This window comes from Dasypus novemcinctus, chromosome 26 (assembly GCF_030445035.2).
Source record: "Dasypus novemcinctus isolate mDasNov1 chromosome 26, mDasNov1.1.hap2, whole genome shotgun sequence".
Lineage (NCBI taxonomy): Eukaryota > Metazoa > Chordata > Mammalia > Cingulata > Dasypodidae > Dasypus > Dasypus novemcinctus.
In genome coordinates, this window is record NC_080698.1 from 48,122,915 (window position 1) to 48,141,228 (window position 18,314).

Here is an 18,314-nt window from a genome sequence, read left to right on the forward strand (position 1 = left end):
AATTCAGTTTACTTTAATTACCTCCCCTACCCTCTGCCTCCCCAAAAAAGCCTACTTCAAGAACTTTGACTTAAAGGGATGGGATTATCAGGTATTTTAGGGAGTTTTTGAAATATAGCTATTAATACAAATAATCAACTGCCAGTTGGTCCTGGAATTGTTCTCTAGAAAGAAGTGTAGGGAAAAACAAATTAAGGAGAAAAGTTTGAGGACTTATTCCAAGGGCCTAACTCTGTTCTCATGACCATGAAACACAAAATTTAATAGCACATATTCAGAGAGGGGGGGCTATACTTGTGGAAAGTGACTATGAAACATGTAGAAAACACGTATTTGTTATTTATAGTCTACCTTTTATTAACAATGTAAAAACCATTTAAATAGACTGTAAAAATGAAGACAAAGAAAAAAATTAAAGCAATAGATACAGTTGGCATGAGCTAGCTATTGCAGTTGAGAAAAACCATATGACTTATGGAGCAGCAGTATAAAGGAAATGGAGAATGGTGTTTAAGACATGTTTTTAAGCCCTTTTTGTCTTAGGAGCACTATCATGACCCATGTATGCTTGGAAATGTACAATTCTAGAACCTCTATTGTATAGAGAAAACCTTTAAAACTCTGAGCTCCTTGAGTACAATCTTTTCAAGAAATTTCAATAGGTTAACTACAACCATAATTTAAGAGTTAAAATTTAAGCCCTTGTATTAGTCAGCTAAAGGGGTGCTGATGCAAAAAACCAGAAATTGGTTGGTTTTCATAAAAGGTATTTTTCTGGGGTGGGAGCTTACAGGTACCAGGCCATAAAGCATAAGTTACTTCCCTCACCAAAGTATATTTTCATGTTTTGGAGCAAGGTGGCTGCCAACATCTGCGAGGGTTCAGGCTTCCTGGGTACCTCCCTTCCAGGATCTTGCTTCTCTTTCCTCTGTGAGTTTACTTCCCAGCTCCAACTTAAGGCTTCAGCATCGAACTCCGACATCAAAACTCCAACATCAAAAACTTGCCAACTCTGTCTTTTGCCATGCCTTTTATCTGAGTCCCCACCCACCAAAGGGTGGGGACTTAGCGCCCTAATGATGTGGCCCAATCAAATTAGCCCCAGTCATAAGTCAGTCATGCCCATGTACAGACCAGATTACAAATATAATCCAGTATCTATTTTTGGAATTCATAGCCATATCAAACTGCTGCAGCCCTGTAGGGAAAAAAAAGAGAAAGACTACATCAAAGAGCAAAATCAGGAGGGCTTAGATAATGCTTATTGCTAAATTATAGGAAATAAGACTCAAATTAAGAGTAGTTACATCAGCATAATCCTAAACCTCCTGAAGCCATCATTACTGAAAATTAGGTAGTAGAATTAGATGATGGGATAAGGGATGGTTGTGGTTTTAACAAAAGTAGAGATTGAAATGGTCTCAGGCTGATCCTTTGTATGATAGCCATACCATATTTTTGCTTCACACTGTCCTTTGGACTCTTCCCATTGTAGGAAGTGGTTGGTGCCCTAGTATCCCATATCTGCAGTGGGAATGACACTGAAGTTGATACTGCATTGGATGTCCTTCTTGAGTTGGTAGTTCTCAACCTGTCTGCTATGCGGTTGAATGCTGTCTTTGTGAAGGTATCTGTTTTCTCCACTGACATATTATTGAATCATTTTTTTTCTTGCGTACATATGAGAACTACTTGATATCTACTAGTTAGTAGTCATTTATTTTGTGCCTTTTATATATTAAGCACTGTAATTTGTGGGGGGATGGGAAGGAGGTGAGGTGATAGGAAAGTAGTATAAAATATGCCTCATCTATATATGTGTGTTTTCATTCAGCCAAAAATTCTTTATATTTAACTATATGGCAGGCTCTATTCTGAATGCTGTGGATATATAAAAAGACAGGTCCTTGCCTTTGATGATAGAGAGACACATAGCAAGTCAAAATAAATACCTTGTGATGAGTTCTCTAATAATGGAAGTGCTATAGGTACACCAAAGCAGGAATAATTAATTCTGCTTGGGAATCTGAAGAATTCTTCGAAGAGGAGATAACATTTTATGGTACTTGAAGAATGGGAATGATTTGACTAGAGAAAGTGTAAGTGCATTCTAGGCAGAAAACCTTTTGAACAGAAGTAGATTGGCACCCAAGTCCGTGGGGTGCCTGAGGCATAACAAGTAGGCTTGTGTGTTTGGAGTATATAGGACATATGGTGAGGAGTGATGGGAGGACAAGCTGGTAAGCCATAAGATAGGGCCAAATTGTGAAGGGTCTCAAAAACTATGCTAAAGAGCTTGAACTTTATTATATAGACAACAGGGAGCTATTACAGGTTTTTAACAGGGTTGATCTAATCAAGGCTGGACTTTGAAAGATAACTCTGTGGGCCATGTGGTAGATGGATTTGAGACCACTGAAATGGCCCAAGGAAGTAAGGATAAGGATCTAAATTAGAGTATCAGGGGGCGGAAAGGAAATAATGACTTAAAAAACAAAGTGATGTTCAAATTAAGATGACTGGGTGACTGACAAGATGACAATGAGGAAAAGGGAAAGTAGGTCCAAGTTTTCCATTTGGGGAAACAAAGTGAATAGGTGGGCCATTTACTGAGGAGACTAGAAGGGAGTGCATCTTCAGGAGGAAATTATGAATTTAGTTTGAGACATCTATATGTGAATAGTTAGTAGACAGGTGGGAATTTAGGTTTGGAGCCTAATGGATGCATTGGATAGAAAATTTAGGTCATATGTTCACAAACAGAGGTTCGAGCTCAAGTGAGGCAGATTTTAAGGCAGAAGCACATAGAAGCCTAGAAGAGCAGACACTTTGAAGACATTAAGGTTTAAGGTACAGATAGGAGCAAAGTGTCCATGGAAGGAAAGTGAGAAAACTAGAATATGAATAATGTGACCTGGAAGAAACAGGTAGCAAAAGCCCAGGAAAGAGAGTTTTATGAATGAGGCATTTGTCTACCATATTAGCTGCTGTAGAAGATAAAGTTGGAGAAAGTGCTATTGGCAGCTTTGGCAATTAGCATGCCCCTGGTAACCTCTGATAGAACAGTTACAATTGAATAAGATTGGAAGCCAGAGAGTAGTAGCTTGAGGAAGTAGAGACATGAGGGCATTTTCAAGAAACCTTGAGGAAAAGAGTGTGAGAAAGGTAGCTTGAGGAAGAAGCAGGCTGGAAGGAATCTTACTTCATCTTCAGACTAATTCTGAAAGGTGATATAGCTAATATTCCTGTAAATAAATAAATATCCTATAGATAAAGAAACTGAGGCTCAGAAAAATTCAGTCCTTTGCCCAACACCCAAAAGCCAATAGTCCCCTTGGGACTCCTTCTAGAAGTGTAGAGAAAAGATAACTAATTCATGGAGTAGAAGATGGAGAGGGATAGTCTGGTAGGGAGTGGAATAAGAGACAACCCTTGATGGATATTGTTTTCACTGAGACAAAGGGAAAGGTGGAGATAAAAAAGAGGAAGAGGGAAACGGACTTTGGCCCAGTGGTTAGGGCGTCCGTCTACCACATGGGAGGTCCGCGGTTCAAACCCCGGACCTCCTTGACCCGTGTGGAGCTGGCCATGCGCAGTGCTGATGCGCACAAGGAGTGCCTTGCCACGCAAGGGTGTCCCCCGCGTGGGGGAGCCCCACACGCAAGGAGTGCGCCCGTGAGGAAGGCCGCCCAGCGTGAAAGGAAAGAGCAGCCTGCCCAGGAATGGCGCCGCCCACACTTCCCGTGCCGCTGACGACAACAGAAGCGGACAAAGAAACAAGACGCAGCAAATAGACACCAAGAAGAGACAACCAGGGGAGGGGGGGGATTAAATAAATAAATAAATCTTTAAAAAAAAAAAAAAAGAGGAAGAACTGGGATGTATGTTGAGATGACTAAGCAAGAGGATGATTAAAGCCCATGTTTATGAGGATGAAGAGAACAAGTAACTTTATCTTTCCTGGTAATGGTTCCTGCTCTTTGATAGATTTAGAAAAGCACAAGTGCCCCCTCAGCTTCTGTCCAGAATAACAACCCTTTAGACTCTACTCTGAGTGTAGCCCTAGGGGAACAGATGTCTAGCTATCTGCATGTATTTCTATTCTTTCCTTCCTTTTTTCCTCCCTCCCTCCCTTTTTTTTTTTTTTTGATTTAAAGAAAAAAAGTCAGTTGCTCACCTCATCATTGATATTTTTTTCTCACAGGGCATTTTAGATTACCTGGATAATTTGTCTCCTCAGCATATACGAAAACTCTTCTATATTCTCAGCACACTGGCATTTAGCAAGGAGCATGCAGCTAGCAGTCACATCCAGGTAAGAGGCATTGTGTTGGGAAAGAACCTTTTAAACCTCTTTACTTAAAATTTGCTGAATAAAATCACTCCAGCTTGTGTAGTAGTAGAAATAGAATACATAGCCATAGCATTTATTTGTATTTAACTTATCACAAACATTTATTAATTGCCTATTTTATGCCAGACACAAGGATGTTAAGTATATTCTACTATTTTGTCCTCAAGGAACTTAGTTTATTAGGGCAGAGATGGGTCTGTAATCAGCTAACCACAAAACTGAGTAAGAAAAGCCTTTCAGGTTCTAACTGAATGCTGTGGGGATACAGATTGCCCTTCTTCTTTGAGGAACATCTACATCTAATGTGAACTTCATCTGGGCTTGCTTTATTTGTGAACAAGATTCACTGAAAAAGCCAGGCAAAGGGACTAAAATAAGAGAAATTAGATTGGAATCATAAATCATGTCTTCAGTACCACCTGTGGTAGCACACCATTCTGGACTGTGACATTGAATGCCAGCCACCCTTTTTAAACTTTTTTTTTTTAAGATATAGTTATTTATTCCCATCCCCTGCCCACCCCTGTTTGTGCTGTCTGCTCTATGTGTCCATTCGCTGTGTGTCTTTTCTTTAGGAAGCACAAGGAACCAAACCTGATATCTCCCATGTGGGAGAGAGGCACTCAACTTGAGCTACCTTATCTCCCTGCTTTGTTTTGTCTCATTGTCTTTCCACTACGTGTCTCCTTGTTGCATCAGTTCACTGTACCTGCCTGTTGCACCAGCTCGACTTCTCCAGGAGGCACCGGGTACCAAACCCGGCACCTCCCATGTGGTAGGTGGGAGCTCAATTGCTTGAGCCACATCTGCTTCCCCCTTTTTTAATTTTTAAGGAGATTTTGACTAGGTAACATGGGACCAAAGTAAAAAAGTACAGAAGGGTATACAATGAAAAATAATTCTCCTTCTCAGTCCTTTACCCCTCTCGTTCTACTCCCTAGAGACAATCACTATTCCTAGTTTATACCCTTCTGAGATATTCTGGTATTTATAAATCTTCATGTCCCAATATTCCACCCCTCCCCTATCCCCTTCTTTTGCTTCCCTCTCATCTTGCTTTTTTCATTTAGCAGTATATTTTATTTTATTTATTTTATTTTGTATTTTATTTATTTTTCCTCCCCCCATTGTCTGCTCTCTATGTCCATTCACTGTACGTTCTTCTGTGTCTGCTTGTCTTCTCTTTAGGCAGCACTGGGAACCAATCCTGGGACCTTCCAGAGTGGGAGAGAGGCGCTCAGTCTCTTGCACCACCTCACTCCTGGTCTGCTGCATCTCTTATTGTCTCTCCTCTCTGTCTCTTTTTGTTGCATCATCTTGCTGTGCCAGCTCTCTGCTTGGGCCAGCTTGCTGCGTTGGCCGGGTCTCTGTGTAGGCCACCATTCTGCATCAGCCAGCTTGCCTTTACCAGGAGGCTCCGGGACTCAAACCCTGGACCTCCCACATGGTAGATGGGAGCCCAATAGCTTGAGCCACATCCGCTTCCCTAGCAGTATATTTTAGAGATCACTTCATATCAGTAAGATAGAACTACCTCATTATTTTAACTTGAACAGCAAACAGCATTATGATAATGCTCATACCCTTCTAGAGCAATCACCACTGCAATAATAATAATAGCTATTATTATTGACTGTGTACCATCTATCAGGTCCTGTGCTGGGAATTTCTTATAATTTGTCTCTAATACAACCTTACCCATTTTATAGATGTGAAAATTGAGACTCAGAAATGAAATGAGGGGGCTAGGGGGTATATGGGGACCTCATATTTTCTGGATGTAATAAATAAATAAATAAGCATTTGCTTTAAGCAATTAAAAAAAAAAAAAGAAATGAAATGACTTGCCAAAGGCCACATAGTAAATGATAGAACCCTTCCAATTCTGGGTTTTTTGGTTCTAGTATCCATAGGCACTTTTCCTGTGCCATCCAGCCTCTTTATCTTTCTCCATTGCGATCTTATTGCAGGATGACATGCACCTGGTGATACGAAAGCAGCTCTCTAGCACCATATTTAAGTACAAACTCATTGGAATTATTGGTGCTGTCACCATGGCAGGCATCATGGTGACAGAGAGGTAAGCATGGAGGTTCTGACATTGAGGCTCAAGGTAAATTAGTCAAGTTGCTGCCGTTAAAAAAAGCCCTGTATTGCATAGGTAACATTGTAAGAGTAGATATTAAAACCATAATAAGAAAAATTAGCAAAATACGTGTCAATACTTTTCTTTGTTCCCCTCTAATCTTTTTTTTTAATTTTTATTCACATACCATACTGTCGATCCAAAGTGTATAATCAATGGCTCTCTGTATATCAGAGTTAAACATTCATCACCACAATCAATTTTAGAACATTTTCATTACTCCAAAAAGAAAAATCCACTATCCCTGATACCCACTGCCATTACTGATCTTTAGCATTGGTATAGTACCTTTGTTACAGTTGATGAAAGAATGTTACAATATTACTGTTAGTTATAATTAATAAATTTTCTTTTCCCCATATCCCGGACTATTATTAACACCTTATAATAGTAATATACATTTGTTGTAGTTCATGAAAGAAATTCTCATATTTGTGCTATTAACCACAGTTATCATCCACAAGAGGGTTCATTGTGTTATACGGTTCCAAGTTTATTGTATAGCTTTCCTTCTGTTGTCATATATGAGCTTAGATTTCCTCTTTCAACCACGGTTGGCTCTAATCTTGAATGTATTCGTATGTAACTAGAGATTGTTTCACTAAGAGGAAAACTGACCTCCCTGGGATGCTTTTTTTTTTTTAAGGTCAAAAACTTTATTTAGTTTTCAGGGAAATATAAGCTGCATGTAAAACACAGACAAAACACAAAACAAAACAACTCAAATCTTACAGTCTAGAAGCATGCCAAAACAGAGCATTTTCTGCCAACCAAAGAGCCCATCAAAATGAAAAAGAACACCTGGAGGTCCTGGGATGCATTTTTATGTGTCTTCTCTTGGTCCTAGGCACTAGACAATGCAGGTTTCTCTATTGCTATGTTGTTCCTTCCTGTTATATCATATTTGTTATATATAAGGTCTTCCTTAGGGAGCTGAGGTGGCACAAGAGAATGATCGCCTCTCTCCCACTCTGGAAGGTCCTAGGATCAGTTCCAGAGTTGCCTAATGAAAATACAAGCAGACACAGAAGAACACACAGTGAATGGATACAGAGAGCAAACAGTGGAGGGAAGGGGGAGAAATAAAAAATAAAATTAAAAAAAAAAAAGAAAAAGGAAATGAGGTGAATTAAATTGAAAATACAACATACCAAAATTTATAAGGTCTTCCTTGTAGGTTTTTTCCCCCTATTTCACTTTGATGCCACAATTATGCCATCTAAACTAAAGAAGCATTAGGTTTGGGGTTTGATAAGATGTTGCCATTGCAAAATGATCTTGGCTTTCAGTTCATGCTCCTTGGAAATGATTTGTTAGGAACTCCTGAGACATAAGGAGACTTCTTAGAAGCAGCATTAGTCATCTGTAGAGCCCATTTAGTGTATTGGTTAAGAGCTCATGCTCTGAAGCCATGCTGCTTGGTGGGTCAAATCCTGGCTCCAGTATTTATTAGCTGAATAACCTTTGGCAAGTTACTTTACCTCTCCTGTGCCTTTGTAGTAGTACATCTCTCAAATAAGGTTAATAGTATTTATTTCATAGGGTTATTGAAAGCATTAAATGCTTAGAACAATTCCTGGTTTGTGGTAAGCACTAAGTAAGTGTTTGCTGTTATTACTAACTTAAAGTGCCCTTAAAAATAATGTAAAATAGCCATCATTTGCTCTACTCTGCATTTTGCATGGTCTACATAGATACTCCTCTGTGCCTTCATGCACTTTGTCTCCCTGCCCCAGGGAAGACAGGATTCCTAACACTTCCTGCTGATTATTAAAAACTATTACAGAATGGAAACTAAAATTCTTTGTTGTTTTTAGTGGACCTTCCAGCCTTACTCAAGGGAGAACAGACCTGAATGACGAACAGGATACACAGGTGAGTTCTTATAATATAGTCAAGTACTTTTATGAGTAACTGAGGAATTGCTGCTTGTCAATGTCAGTTCATCAGAAAGAATGCTTCTTTTCAAAAAAATATATTGTTTTTCTGAATTCATAGTTTAGTGGTTTGTACCTCTCTTCTGACACTTAGAAGCTCCTGAGCTGGGTTGCATTTATTTCTGTATCTTTCCAATCTTCCCTAAATGTAAATGTCTAAAGAGCAAGAAAGCTATGCCGTGTTGAAAGAATAGCAGGTTGGCTAGAGCATAGGGACACATAGTGTGTAACTGGATAATAGAGATAAATCTAGTTTGGAGATCAGAATCAGAGGGCCTTGAATGTCACACAAGGCATTTTGATTTAATTATTTAGGCAAAGGTAGTCATAAAGGGTTTCTTAGCATAGAAATAGCATAACCAAAGATTTGCTCTAGAAAAATTAATCTGACTGCATGTTTCTGATGAATTGGAAAAGGAATGAGTTTGGAAAGAGACAGACTGCCAGTCAGGAGCCTAAGGGAAACCTCACGTGAGAGGTAATAAGTACATTACAGAGAAGTTGGGAAGGATAAACTACTAACTGGGCTGAATGGAGTTTAGGAAGGGATGGCAGGCCAAGAGTTGAACCATTCTTTCTTTTCACTGCTCCAGGTGATCTCCTTGCTGCAGTTGGTTCACTCCTGCAGTGAGCAGTCTCCTCAGGCTTGTGCACTTTATTATGATGAATTTGCCAACCTGATCCAAAGGGGAAAACTCGCTCCAAAAGCCCTGGTAAGGCCAAGTTCTTTCCTCATAAATTAGTGAAGCATGAGAGCTGCTTCACTGTACATTTTTCAAGTCCTGCTCTCTGCTGCAGGGCAGAAATAGAGGGATCATCCAAATTCCAGTTGGGAAGGCTCTTATATTCTACCCTGCCTTAGGGGTCTCTTATGAAGCCTCCTTTGCATAATAACAGTAATAATAGTAGTAATGATGTTGCTGTTGTCCTCGTCATTGTTATTGATGATGTTGATAGCCACCGGCTATTTGAAAGCCTCTTCTATGCCAAGAACATGCTAAGCACTTTTCATGCATTATCACGTTTCCACTTCATAATAATAAACTATGTATTATTGTTTCCTGTTTAGAAATGAGGAAACTGAAACTTAGAAAAATTAAAAGTTATTTGTCTCGGGCCCTTCAGCAAGTATATCCTAGGCTACACTGCCTGTTTTGTGTGTTTGCTTCCTGAAGGAATGGATTGGGCAGACCGTCTTTAACAGTTTCCAAGATGCCTTTGTGGTAGACTTCTGTGTTGTTCCAGAAGGGTAAGTACTTTTTACCTACTGTCTTAGTTGTATGCATTTGTGAAGAAATCATGTCAATTACGTCAGTTGCTGATACAAACTTTAGAATGTCCTTGGCTTCAACCATGTCCAACCAGTTCCTCAGCTTCTCTCTTCCCAGTCCCAATGCGTTTGCACCTCCAGCTTCAGAATTGCTAAAAGGTTCCCCACTTGTTCTTTCAAGCCCCATTTTTTATTTCTCCCCACAGTGAATGAGATTGGTTTGTTCATATGGTTTCCCCTATAGCCCTGCTTGCCCCTGAGTTGGAGCATCAGAGTCTGGGTTCTCTCCACAGTGACTATCCGTTTCCTGTGAAAGCTCTCTACGCACTGGAAGAATACAATAGTCGTGATGGGATCATCATCAACCTCCTGCCACTGTTGTTCTCTCAGGACTTTGGAAAAGATGGGGGTAGAATGACTTCACAGGAATCAGAACAAAAGTCAGTACAGTTTTTCTTTTCTAAAATCTCTTAGTGTTTTGAGTGTTCACAGGGAATTCCGCAATATTTTCAGTCTGTGGGGATCTTAAGTTCAGGGTTTGTTCCCAGACAAGTTGTATTTGGAGGGGTTAGAGAGAATGGGGCTGAGTCCTTATGGTTTTTCAGACCCTGGGGTTGCAATTTGTGTTGCCTTACGACAGCCCACAGATGTTCTGAGGCTCTTTTCTGTTCCTTACCCATTGCTTTCTATTGAACCTTCTCCCACCAGTGAACATCCTTGGTATCTTTGTCACACTCACTCCTTCCTTCCATCTTATCTCCAATTCTCCTAATGCATGGACATTAACTCCACTTATCTTCTACCTGCCTCCGGTTCAGTTCATTACATATTTGCTTATCGTTCAATAAATCTCCTTCGCTGCTTCAGGTGACCCCCTTAAATGTCATTTGTTTTTATTTTGGGTGGAACTCCTTAACTATAATGGTGGGCTCCTTATCGACATGATTTTTTTTATATCCTTTTATGCTTATAAAATATGATCTAAATGGATTTTTCCTTTCAGATTTGTGTCTCCATTGTGCTTGGCGTCCTGTTTCCGGCTACTGAGACTTTGTGTGGAAAAACAACACAATGGAAACTTGGAGGAGATTGATGGTTTATTAGGTATGGGATGAATTCATCAGAACCTACCTTTTTTGTAACCTTTCTTGGATAAAGAACAGACGAGTATGTGTTGTATGTGAGACGGAATTTTCTAATTGCACCAAGTATACTATAGCAGTAATGATGGAATTCCAAAGACAAAACCTACAGAACCCATTGTTATGATTGTACCATATTGCCTTCTGGTCCTTCCCTCTGTAACTTTTCAAAGACTTATTTGTCGACTTCTGCATGATATGGAAATATTTTTGAGACTAATCAAAGCCGGAATCTCAAATATTAGTTAAAGGGGAAAGTAAGTAGTAAGGAGAGCTTATTCCAAGGGGGACAGCAACCAAGTTCTCTTGCCTTGAACTAAAGGAAGTTTGGAAATGTTTGTTCTCTTTCAGATTGTCCTATATTTCTCACTGACTTGGAGCCTGGAGAGAGGATGCAGTCCATGTCTGTTAAAGAGCATTCATTCATGTGTTCACTCATATTTCTTACTCTCAACTGGTTCCGAGAGGTAAACAAAGTTAAATGGGAAATGTCAACTCTTGTCTACAGTTCCTCTCTGAAAGAAACTATTTCCTTGGTTCCCACAAGATTCCCTAAAACTTCTCCACAAAGAAATGACCCCTTAATGCTTTTCCAGCTCTCTTCCACCACCTTCCAATTGTATGTACTTCCTTTTTTTTTTTAAAGATTTATTTTATTAATTTATTTCTCCCCCCACCTCATTGTTTTGCGCTTGCTGTCTGCTTTCTGTGTGTTCTTCTGTGTCTGCTTGTCTTCTCTTTAGGTGGCACCAGGAACCAATCCTGGTACCTTCCGGAGTGGGAGAGAGGTGCTCAATCTCTTGCACCATTTCAGCTCCCTAGTCTTCTGTGTCTCTTATTGTCTCTCCTCTTTGTCTCTTTTTGTTGCTTCATCTTGCTCTCCTGTACAGGCCAGCACTCCTGCACGGGTCAGCACTCCTATGTGGGCCAGCACTCCACTCAGGCCAGCTCACCATGTGAGCCAGCTTGCCTTTCACCAGGAGGCCCCAGAAATCGAACCCTGGACCTCCTATGTGGTAGATGGGAGTCCAATCTCTTGAGCCACATCTATTTCCCTATATGTACTTTCTATTGTGGCCAAATAAAAATACTTAGAATTCACTTAATATTGATCCTCCTTTACTACCTCCAAGCCTTTATTCATTTTATTCTTTTTTCTACCTGGAATCACCTCAACTTCTCCACTGTGGAAATACTGCTTATCCGAGCAACACCTAATATTTCAATTCAGTGAGATCAGGTGAAATGTAGTCTTTCCGTTCCTTCAAAATGTATTTGTGCTTAATGATAATTATGATATAATGGTAATATTTTACATTTATATCTCACTTCTTTTTTTAAAGATTTATTTATTCCCCCCTCCCCCATTGTCTGCTCTCTGTGTCTGTTTTCTGTGTGTTCTTCTGTGTCCACTTGTATTTTCATCAGGCGGCACTGGGGATGTGTGTGTCTTTTTGTTGCGTCATCTCGCTGCATCAGCTCTCCATGTGTGTGGCACCACTCCTGGGCAGGCTGTGGTTTCGCGCGGGACGGCTCTCCTTGTGCAGGGGCACTCCTTGTGCAAGGGGCACCCTTTCATGGGGCATCCCTGCGTGGGCCAGCACTCATTGGACACAGCAGCACTACACGTGGGCCAGCTCACCACATGAGCCAGGAGGCCCTGGGTATCGAACCCTTGGACCTCCCATATGGTAGACGGACAATCTATCTGTTGAGCCACATCTGCTTTCCTAGCTCACTTCTTTTCAAAACACTCTCATGCATATTTTTTCAGAGAATGGTTGGTTCACTTAAATTACATTAATTATATTATGATGTACACAGGATGGGTATTATCTTTGCTATACACATAGAATTTCAGGTAGTCACTAAAATTTATCAAGCACTTACACTGTATCAAGTGCTGTGCTAATTTATTTATACTGTTTAATCCATACAACTACATTCCATTTTTTTTCTTTATTTTGAAAGGAGCTTTAGATCACATAAATGTCTCATGGAAAATTTAGGGATTCTCATATACCCCACTTCCTCCCCATCTCACCATTCCCCCATTAACAAAATCTTACTGGTGCGGTACATTTGTTATGATCAATGAACACATATTGAAGCATTGGTACTAACCATGGACTATAGTTTACATTATGGTTTGCACTTTGTACCACCCAATTTTGTAGGTCTTGACAAAATATATAATGGTCTGTATTCATCATTGCAATATCGTGCAGAACAATTTTAATGTGCCAAAAATGCCCCATCTTCCATCTATTCCCTCTCTCTCCCCTCAGAACCTCTGGTGACCACTGACTTTGTATCAGTGTTACAAATTCTTCCATTGTTAGAATAATAATATGTCTACTTCAGTCCATAGTTGCATTCTCCCTTGTGTTTGTTCATTTCTCAATCTTGAGGATTCGGGGATGGTGGTGCCCACTCTGCTTCCCGTTGAAAGGGCCTTAGATCCCATGGGCAGATGGGTGGAGCTGTCTTGCTTGCAGTTGTAGATACTCTGTGTTTTGGGGGATGGGCATGGTCCATCTTCATCCTTTTGTTAGTTTATGCAGAACAATTCCAGTGCCCTAAAATGCCCTATGTTTCACCTATTCTTTCCATCCCATCCCCTCAGAACCTATGGTAACCACTAAGTTTCAATTTTTGAAGAATAAGGGTCATAGTGACATGCATTAAAATTGAGAGTTTGACATACTGGTAAGTTTCAATTTTTGAAGAATAAAGTTCGTGGTTACATGCATTAACATTGAGAGTTTGACATACTGGTCTGTTCTCTTTTATTAGGCTCTGCCTAGGTACTAGAGAGATTCTTGCCCCTCTATTTGAGAACGTAGCAGGACTCCACAGGATGGGAACTTTTTTTTTTAAAAGATTTATTTTATATTTATTTCTCTCCCCTTGCCACCCCACCCCCCGTTGTCTGCTCTGTCCATTCACTGTGTGTTCTTCTATGTTCACTTGGATTCTTGTCAGCGGCACCGGGAATCTGTGTCTCATTTTGTTGCGTCATCTTTCTGTGTCAGCTCTCCATGTGTGTGGCGCCACTTTGGGCAGGCTGCACTTTTTTCATGCTGGGTGGCTCTCCTTATGGGGCGCACTCCTTGTGCTTGGGGCTCCCTTATGTGGGGGTCACCCCTGTGTGTCACAGCACTCCTTGCGCGCATCAGCACTGCGCATGGGTCAGCTTATCACATGGGTCAGGAGACCCTGGTTTGAACCTTAGACCCCCCCCATGTAGTAGGCGGACGCCCTAATCATTGGGCCAAATCTGCTTCCCAAGGATGGGAACTTAATATTTTCTTGTTTCTTGTGTGGGTCTGCACTCTTAGATAACACTTTATGACAAGATGAACACATTCATATTCCATAGAAGCATGCCCAGTTGCACTCTTTCCCACATAGCCCCCCACCACCGACACCCTGTCCCAGTGACCCTCCCCTGCCATATTTGCCAAAATAACATTCCCATCATTGTAGTTTGAACTACAGACCTACAAACCCCAGAGTTCACCTGTTCTTCCCCAGAGTTCACCTGTTCTTTCCTCCAGTCCTCCTCTCAGTTCCATGGATAGACCAACCCAACCCCCCCTACCCTGCTCAACCTTACATTCCTGTAACCTCATTACCCTCATCCACTGCCAAACCACCCCTTTCTACCGTACAGATTTTGCCCATATCGAGTATTGGTTCATCACACTCTACTCCTTTTTTGTCTCTTGATAATCTACTAGACTCTAGGTCTGTAAGTCTGCTCAATATGCTTAGGTTATATCAGTGAGGTCGTTCAATATTGTCCTTTAGTGACTGGCTTGTTTCACTCAACCTAAGGTCTTCAAGATTCATTCATGTTGTTTCATGTGTCAATACCTCATACGTTCTTATAGCTGAGCAATATTCAATTCTATGTATATGCCACATTTTGCCTATCCATTTGTTGATGGATACTTGGGTTGCTTCCAACTTTTGGCAATAGTGAATAATGCTGCAATGAACATTGGTGTGGATATATCTGTTCATGTCCCTGCTTTCAATTCTTCTGGATATATACCCAGTAATGGGATTGCTGGATCATATGGCAATTCTATAGTTTGCTTCCTGAGGAACCGCCAAACTGTCCTGCACAATGGTTGCACCATTCTGCATTCCCACCAGCAGTGGTTGAGGGTTCCCTTTCTTCCACACCCTCTCCAACACTTGTAGTTCTGTTTTCTTAATAGCTGCTAGTCTACTGAGTGTAAGATGATATCTCATTTAGTTTTGATTTGCATTTCCCTAATAGCTAGTGATGTTGAGCATCTTTTCATGTGCTGCTTTTTTTTTTTTTTTTTTGAGGTACCAGGGGCCAGGGATTGAACATGGACTTGTATGTGGGAAGCTGGCACTCAATCAGTGAACCACATCGGCTTCCCAGAATTGGTTTTTGTCATTTGTTTTGCTTGTTATTTGGAATTTTTTTCAGGAGGCACCAGGACTTTCCATGTGGGAGGTGGGTGCGCAACTGCTTGAGCCACACCCATTTCCCTTCATGTGCTTTTTAGCCATTTGTATTTCCTCTTTGGAAAAGTTTCTATTCAGATTCCTTGCCCATTTTTTAAATGGGTTGTTTGTCCTTTTATTTTTGAGATATTGGATTTCTTACTTTTTTCTTTTTTTTTTTTTAAGATTTATTTTTATAATTTCCCCCCTCTATCCCCCACCCACCCTGCTGTTTTTGCTGTCTGTGTTGTCTTCTCATTTTCTCTCCTCTAGGATTCACCCAGATTTGATCCTAGAGACCTCTGATGGGGAGAGAGTTTCCCTGTCACTTGCACTACCTCACTTCCTGGTTTCTGCTGTGCTTCACCTTGACTCTCCCCTTGTCTCTCTTTTGATGAGTCATCATCTTGCTGCATGTCTCACTCTTGCAGGCACTGGGCTCACCACGTGCACACTCGCGTGGGCACTGCACCACACAGGCACGCTTTCTCTTCTTCTTTTTCACCAGGAGGCCCCAGGGATTGAACCCAGGTCCTCCCATATGGCAGGTGGAAGCTCTATCACTTGAGCCACATCTGCTTCACAGGATTTCTTTATATATGTTGGATGTTAGACCCTTTTTGGATAAGTGCTTTCCAAATATTTGAGTAGGCTGCCTTTTTACTTTTCTTGACAAGCTCCTTTGAAGCACAAAAGTTTTTAATTTTGAGAAGATCCTGTTTATTGTATTTTTTCTTTTGTTGCTTGCACTTTGGGTATAGAGTTTATGAGTCCATTTCCTACTACTAGATTTAGTAGATAATTCCCTACATTATCTTTTAGGAATTTTATGGACTTGACTCTTATATTTAGGTCTTTGATCTGTCTTGAGTTAATTTTTGTATAGGGTGTGAGATCGTGATCCTCTCAATCTTTTGAATATGGATATCCAGTTCTTCCAGCATCATTTGTTGAAGAGGTAATTCTGTCCCAGTTGAGTGGCTTTGTGACCTTGTCAAGTATCAGTTGAGTGTGTATGTGAGGATCTATATCAGAACTCTCAGTTTGATTCTGTCAGTTAGTATGTCTGTCCATGTGCCAATACCATGCAGTTTTGACTGCTGTAGCTTTATAGTGTGCTTTAAAGCCAGGTAGTGTGATTCCTCTAATTTCATTTTTCTTTTTCAAATGTTTTTGGCTATTTGGGGTCCCTTACCCTTCCAATAAATTTCATATTTGGCTTTTGCAATTCAGTAAAAAATGCTTTTGCAATTTTTATTGGGATTTTGTTAAATCTATAAATCAGTTTGGGTAGGACAGACATATTAATGATGTTTAGTCTTCCAGTCCATGAACTTGGAATATTCTTCCACTATTTAGGTTGTCTTTGTTTTCCTTTAACAATACTGTGTAGTTTTCTGTGTAAGTTTACTTCTGGATATTTGATTCTTTTCGTTGCTATTGAAAATGTTTTTTTTTTTAATTTCCTCCTCAGATTGCTCATTATTACGCCGCAGAAATGCTGCTGATTCTTGTGTGTTGATCTATTTATTTATTTCCCCCCCTTCCCCTCCTCCCATCCTGCTGTTTTTGTTGTGTGTGTTGTTTTCTCTTCTCATTTTCTCTCTTCTAGGATTCATTAGGATTCGATCCTGGAGACCTCCGATGGTGAGAGAGGTTCCCTGTCAATTGCACTACCTCAATTCCTGGTTTCTCCTGCACTTCACCTTGACTTTTCCCTTGTCTCTCTTTTGATGAGTCATCATCTTGCTGCATGACTCACTTTCGCGAAGCACTGGCTTACCACATGGGCACGCTTTCTCTTCTTTTTCACCAGGAGGCCCCAGAGATCGAAACCAGGTCCTCCCATATAGTAGGTGGAAGCTCTATAATTGAGCCACATCCACTTCCCATTTGTGTGTTTGATCTTATATCCTCCTGCTTTACTGAACTCATTTATCAGCTCTACAAGCTTTGTTATAGATTTTTCGGGGCTTCTTACATGTATGATCGTATCCTCTGCACATAGTGAATTTTTTTTCTTCTTCCTTTCCAATTTGGATTCCTTTTATTTCTTTTTCTTGCCTTAGTGCTTGAGCTAACACAATGTTAAGTAAAAGCAGTGACAGTGGGCATCCTTGTCTTATTCCAGATCTTAGAGGGAAAGCCATTAGCATGTCACCATTGAGTATGATATTAGCTGTGGGTTTTTCAATACACCCTTTATCATGTTGAGGAAGTTTCCTTCTATTCCTCTTTTGAAGTGCTTTTATCAAGAAAGAATGCTATATTTTGCCAATACTTGTTCTATATCAGTAGGGATGATCATTTGATTTTTTCTTTCAGCCAGTTAATGTGGTATATTACATTGATGAATTTTCTTATGTTGAAGCATCCTTGCATACCAGGAATAAAACCCACTTGATCATGGTGTATAATTCGTTTGAAGTGTTGTTGAATATGATTAGCAGGTATTTGTTGAGGATTTTATCGTCTAAGGTCATTAGAGAGATTGGTCTATAGTTTTCTTATATCTTTATTATTTTTTTTGTTTAAAGATTTTATCTTTATTTTATTTCCTCCCCCCGCCATTGTTTGCACTTGCTGCGTCTATTTTTTCTGTGCTCTCTGTGTCTGCTCGTCTTTTTTTTTTTTTAAGGAGGCACTAGGAACCAAACTCGGGACCTCCCATGTTGGAGGGAGGGGCCCAATCACCTCCACTCCCTGCTTGTTGTGTCTTTCATTGTGTTTCCTTGTTTTGTCTCCTCACTGCATCATCTTGTTGTGTCAGCTCACCACACCACCCTGTCATGTCAGCTCATTACCTTGCTCGTCTTCTTTAGGAGGCACTGGGAACCAAACCCGGGGCTTCCCATGTGGTAGGCAGGCACCCAACTGTTTGAGCCACATCTACTTCTCTCTTGTGGTATCTTTATATGGTTTTGGTATTACAGTGATGTTGGCATCATAAAATGAGTTAGATAATGGATAACTTCTA

General features: G+C 40.4%; 1 protein-coding gene across 3 annotated transcripts in view; it reads left to right on the forward strand.

The window, feature by feature from the left end:
• FANCD2 (FA complementation group D2) overlaps nucleotides 1-18,314 on the forward strand; it is a 79,244-nt gene that overhangs the window by 26,641 nt on the left and 34,289 nt on the right. For all 3 annotated transcript variants that reach the window (XM_058288552.1, XM_058288553.1, XM_071212220.1), the window contains exons 17-25: nucleotides 1,496-1,627; nucleotides 4,205-4,315; nucleotides 6,325-6,434; nucleotides 8,318-8,375; nucleotides 9,031-9,150; nucleotides 9,613-9,686; nucleotides 10,001-10,147; nucleotides 10,711-10,811; nucleotides 11,201-11,316. In XM_058288552.1, the coding sequence (XP_058144535.1) occupies nucleotides 1,496-1,627; nucleotides 4,205-4,315; nucleotides 6,325-6,434; nucleotides 8,318-8,375; nucleotides 9,031-9,150; nucleotides 9,613-9,686; nucleotides 10,001-10,147; nucleotides 10,711-10,811; nucleotides 11,201-11,316 (969 nt within the window). The remainder of the gene's footprint in view (nucleotides 1-1,495; nucleotides 1,628-4,204; nucleotides 4,316-6,324; nucleotides 6,435-8,317; nucleotides 8,376-9,030; nucleotides 9,151-9,612; nucleotides 9,687-10,000; nucleotides 10,148-10,710; nucleotides 10,812-11,200; nucleotides 11,317-18,314) is intronic.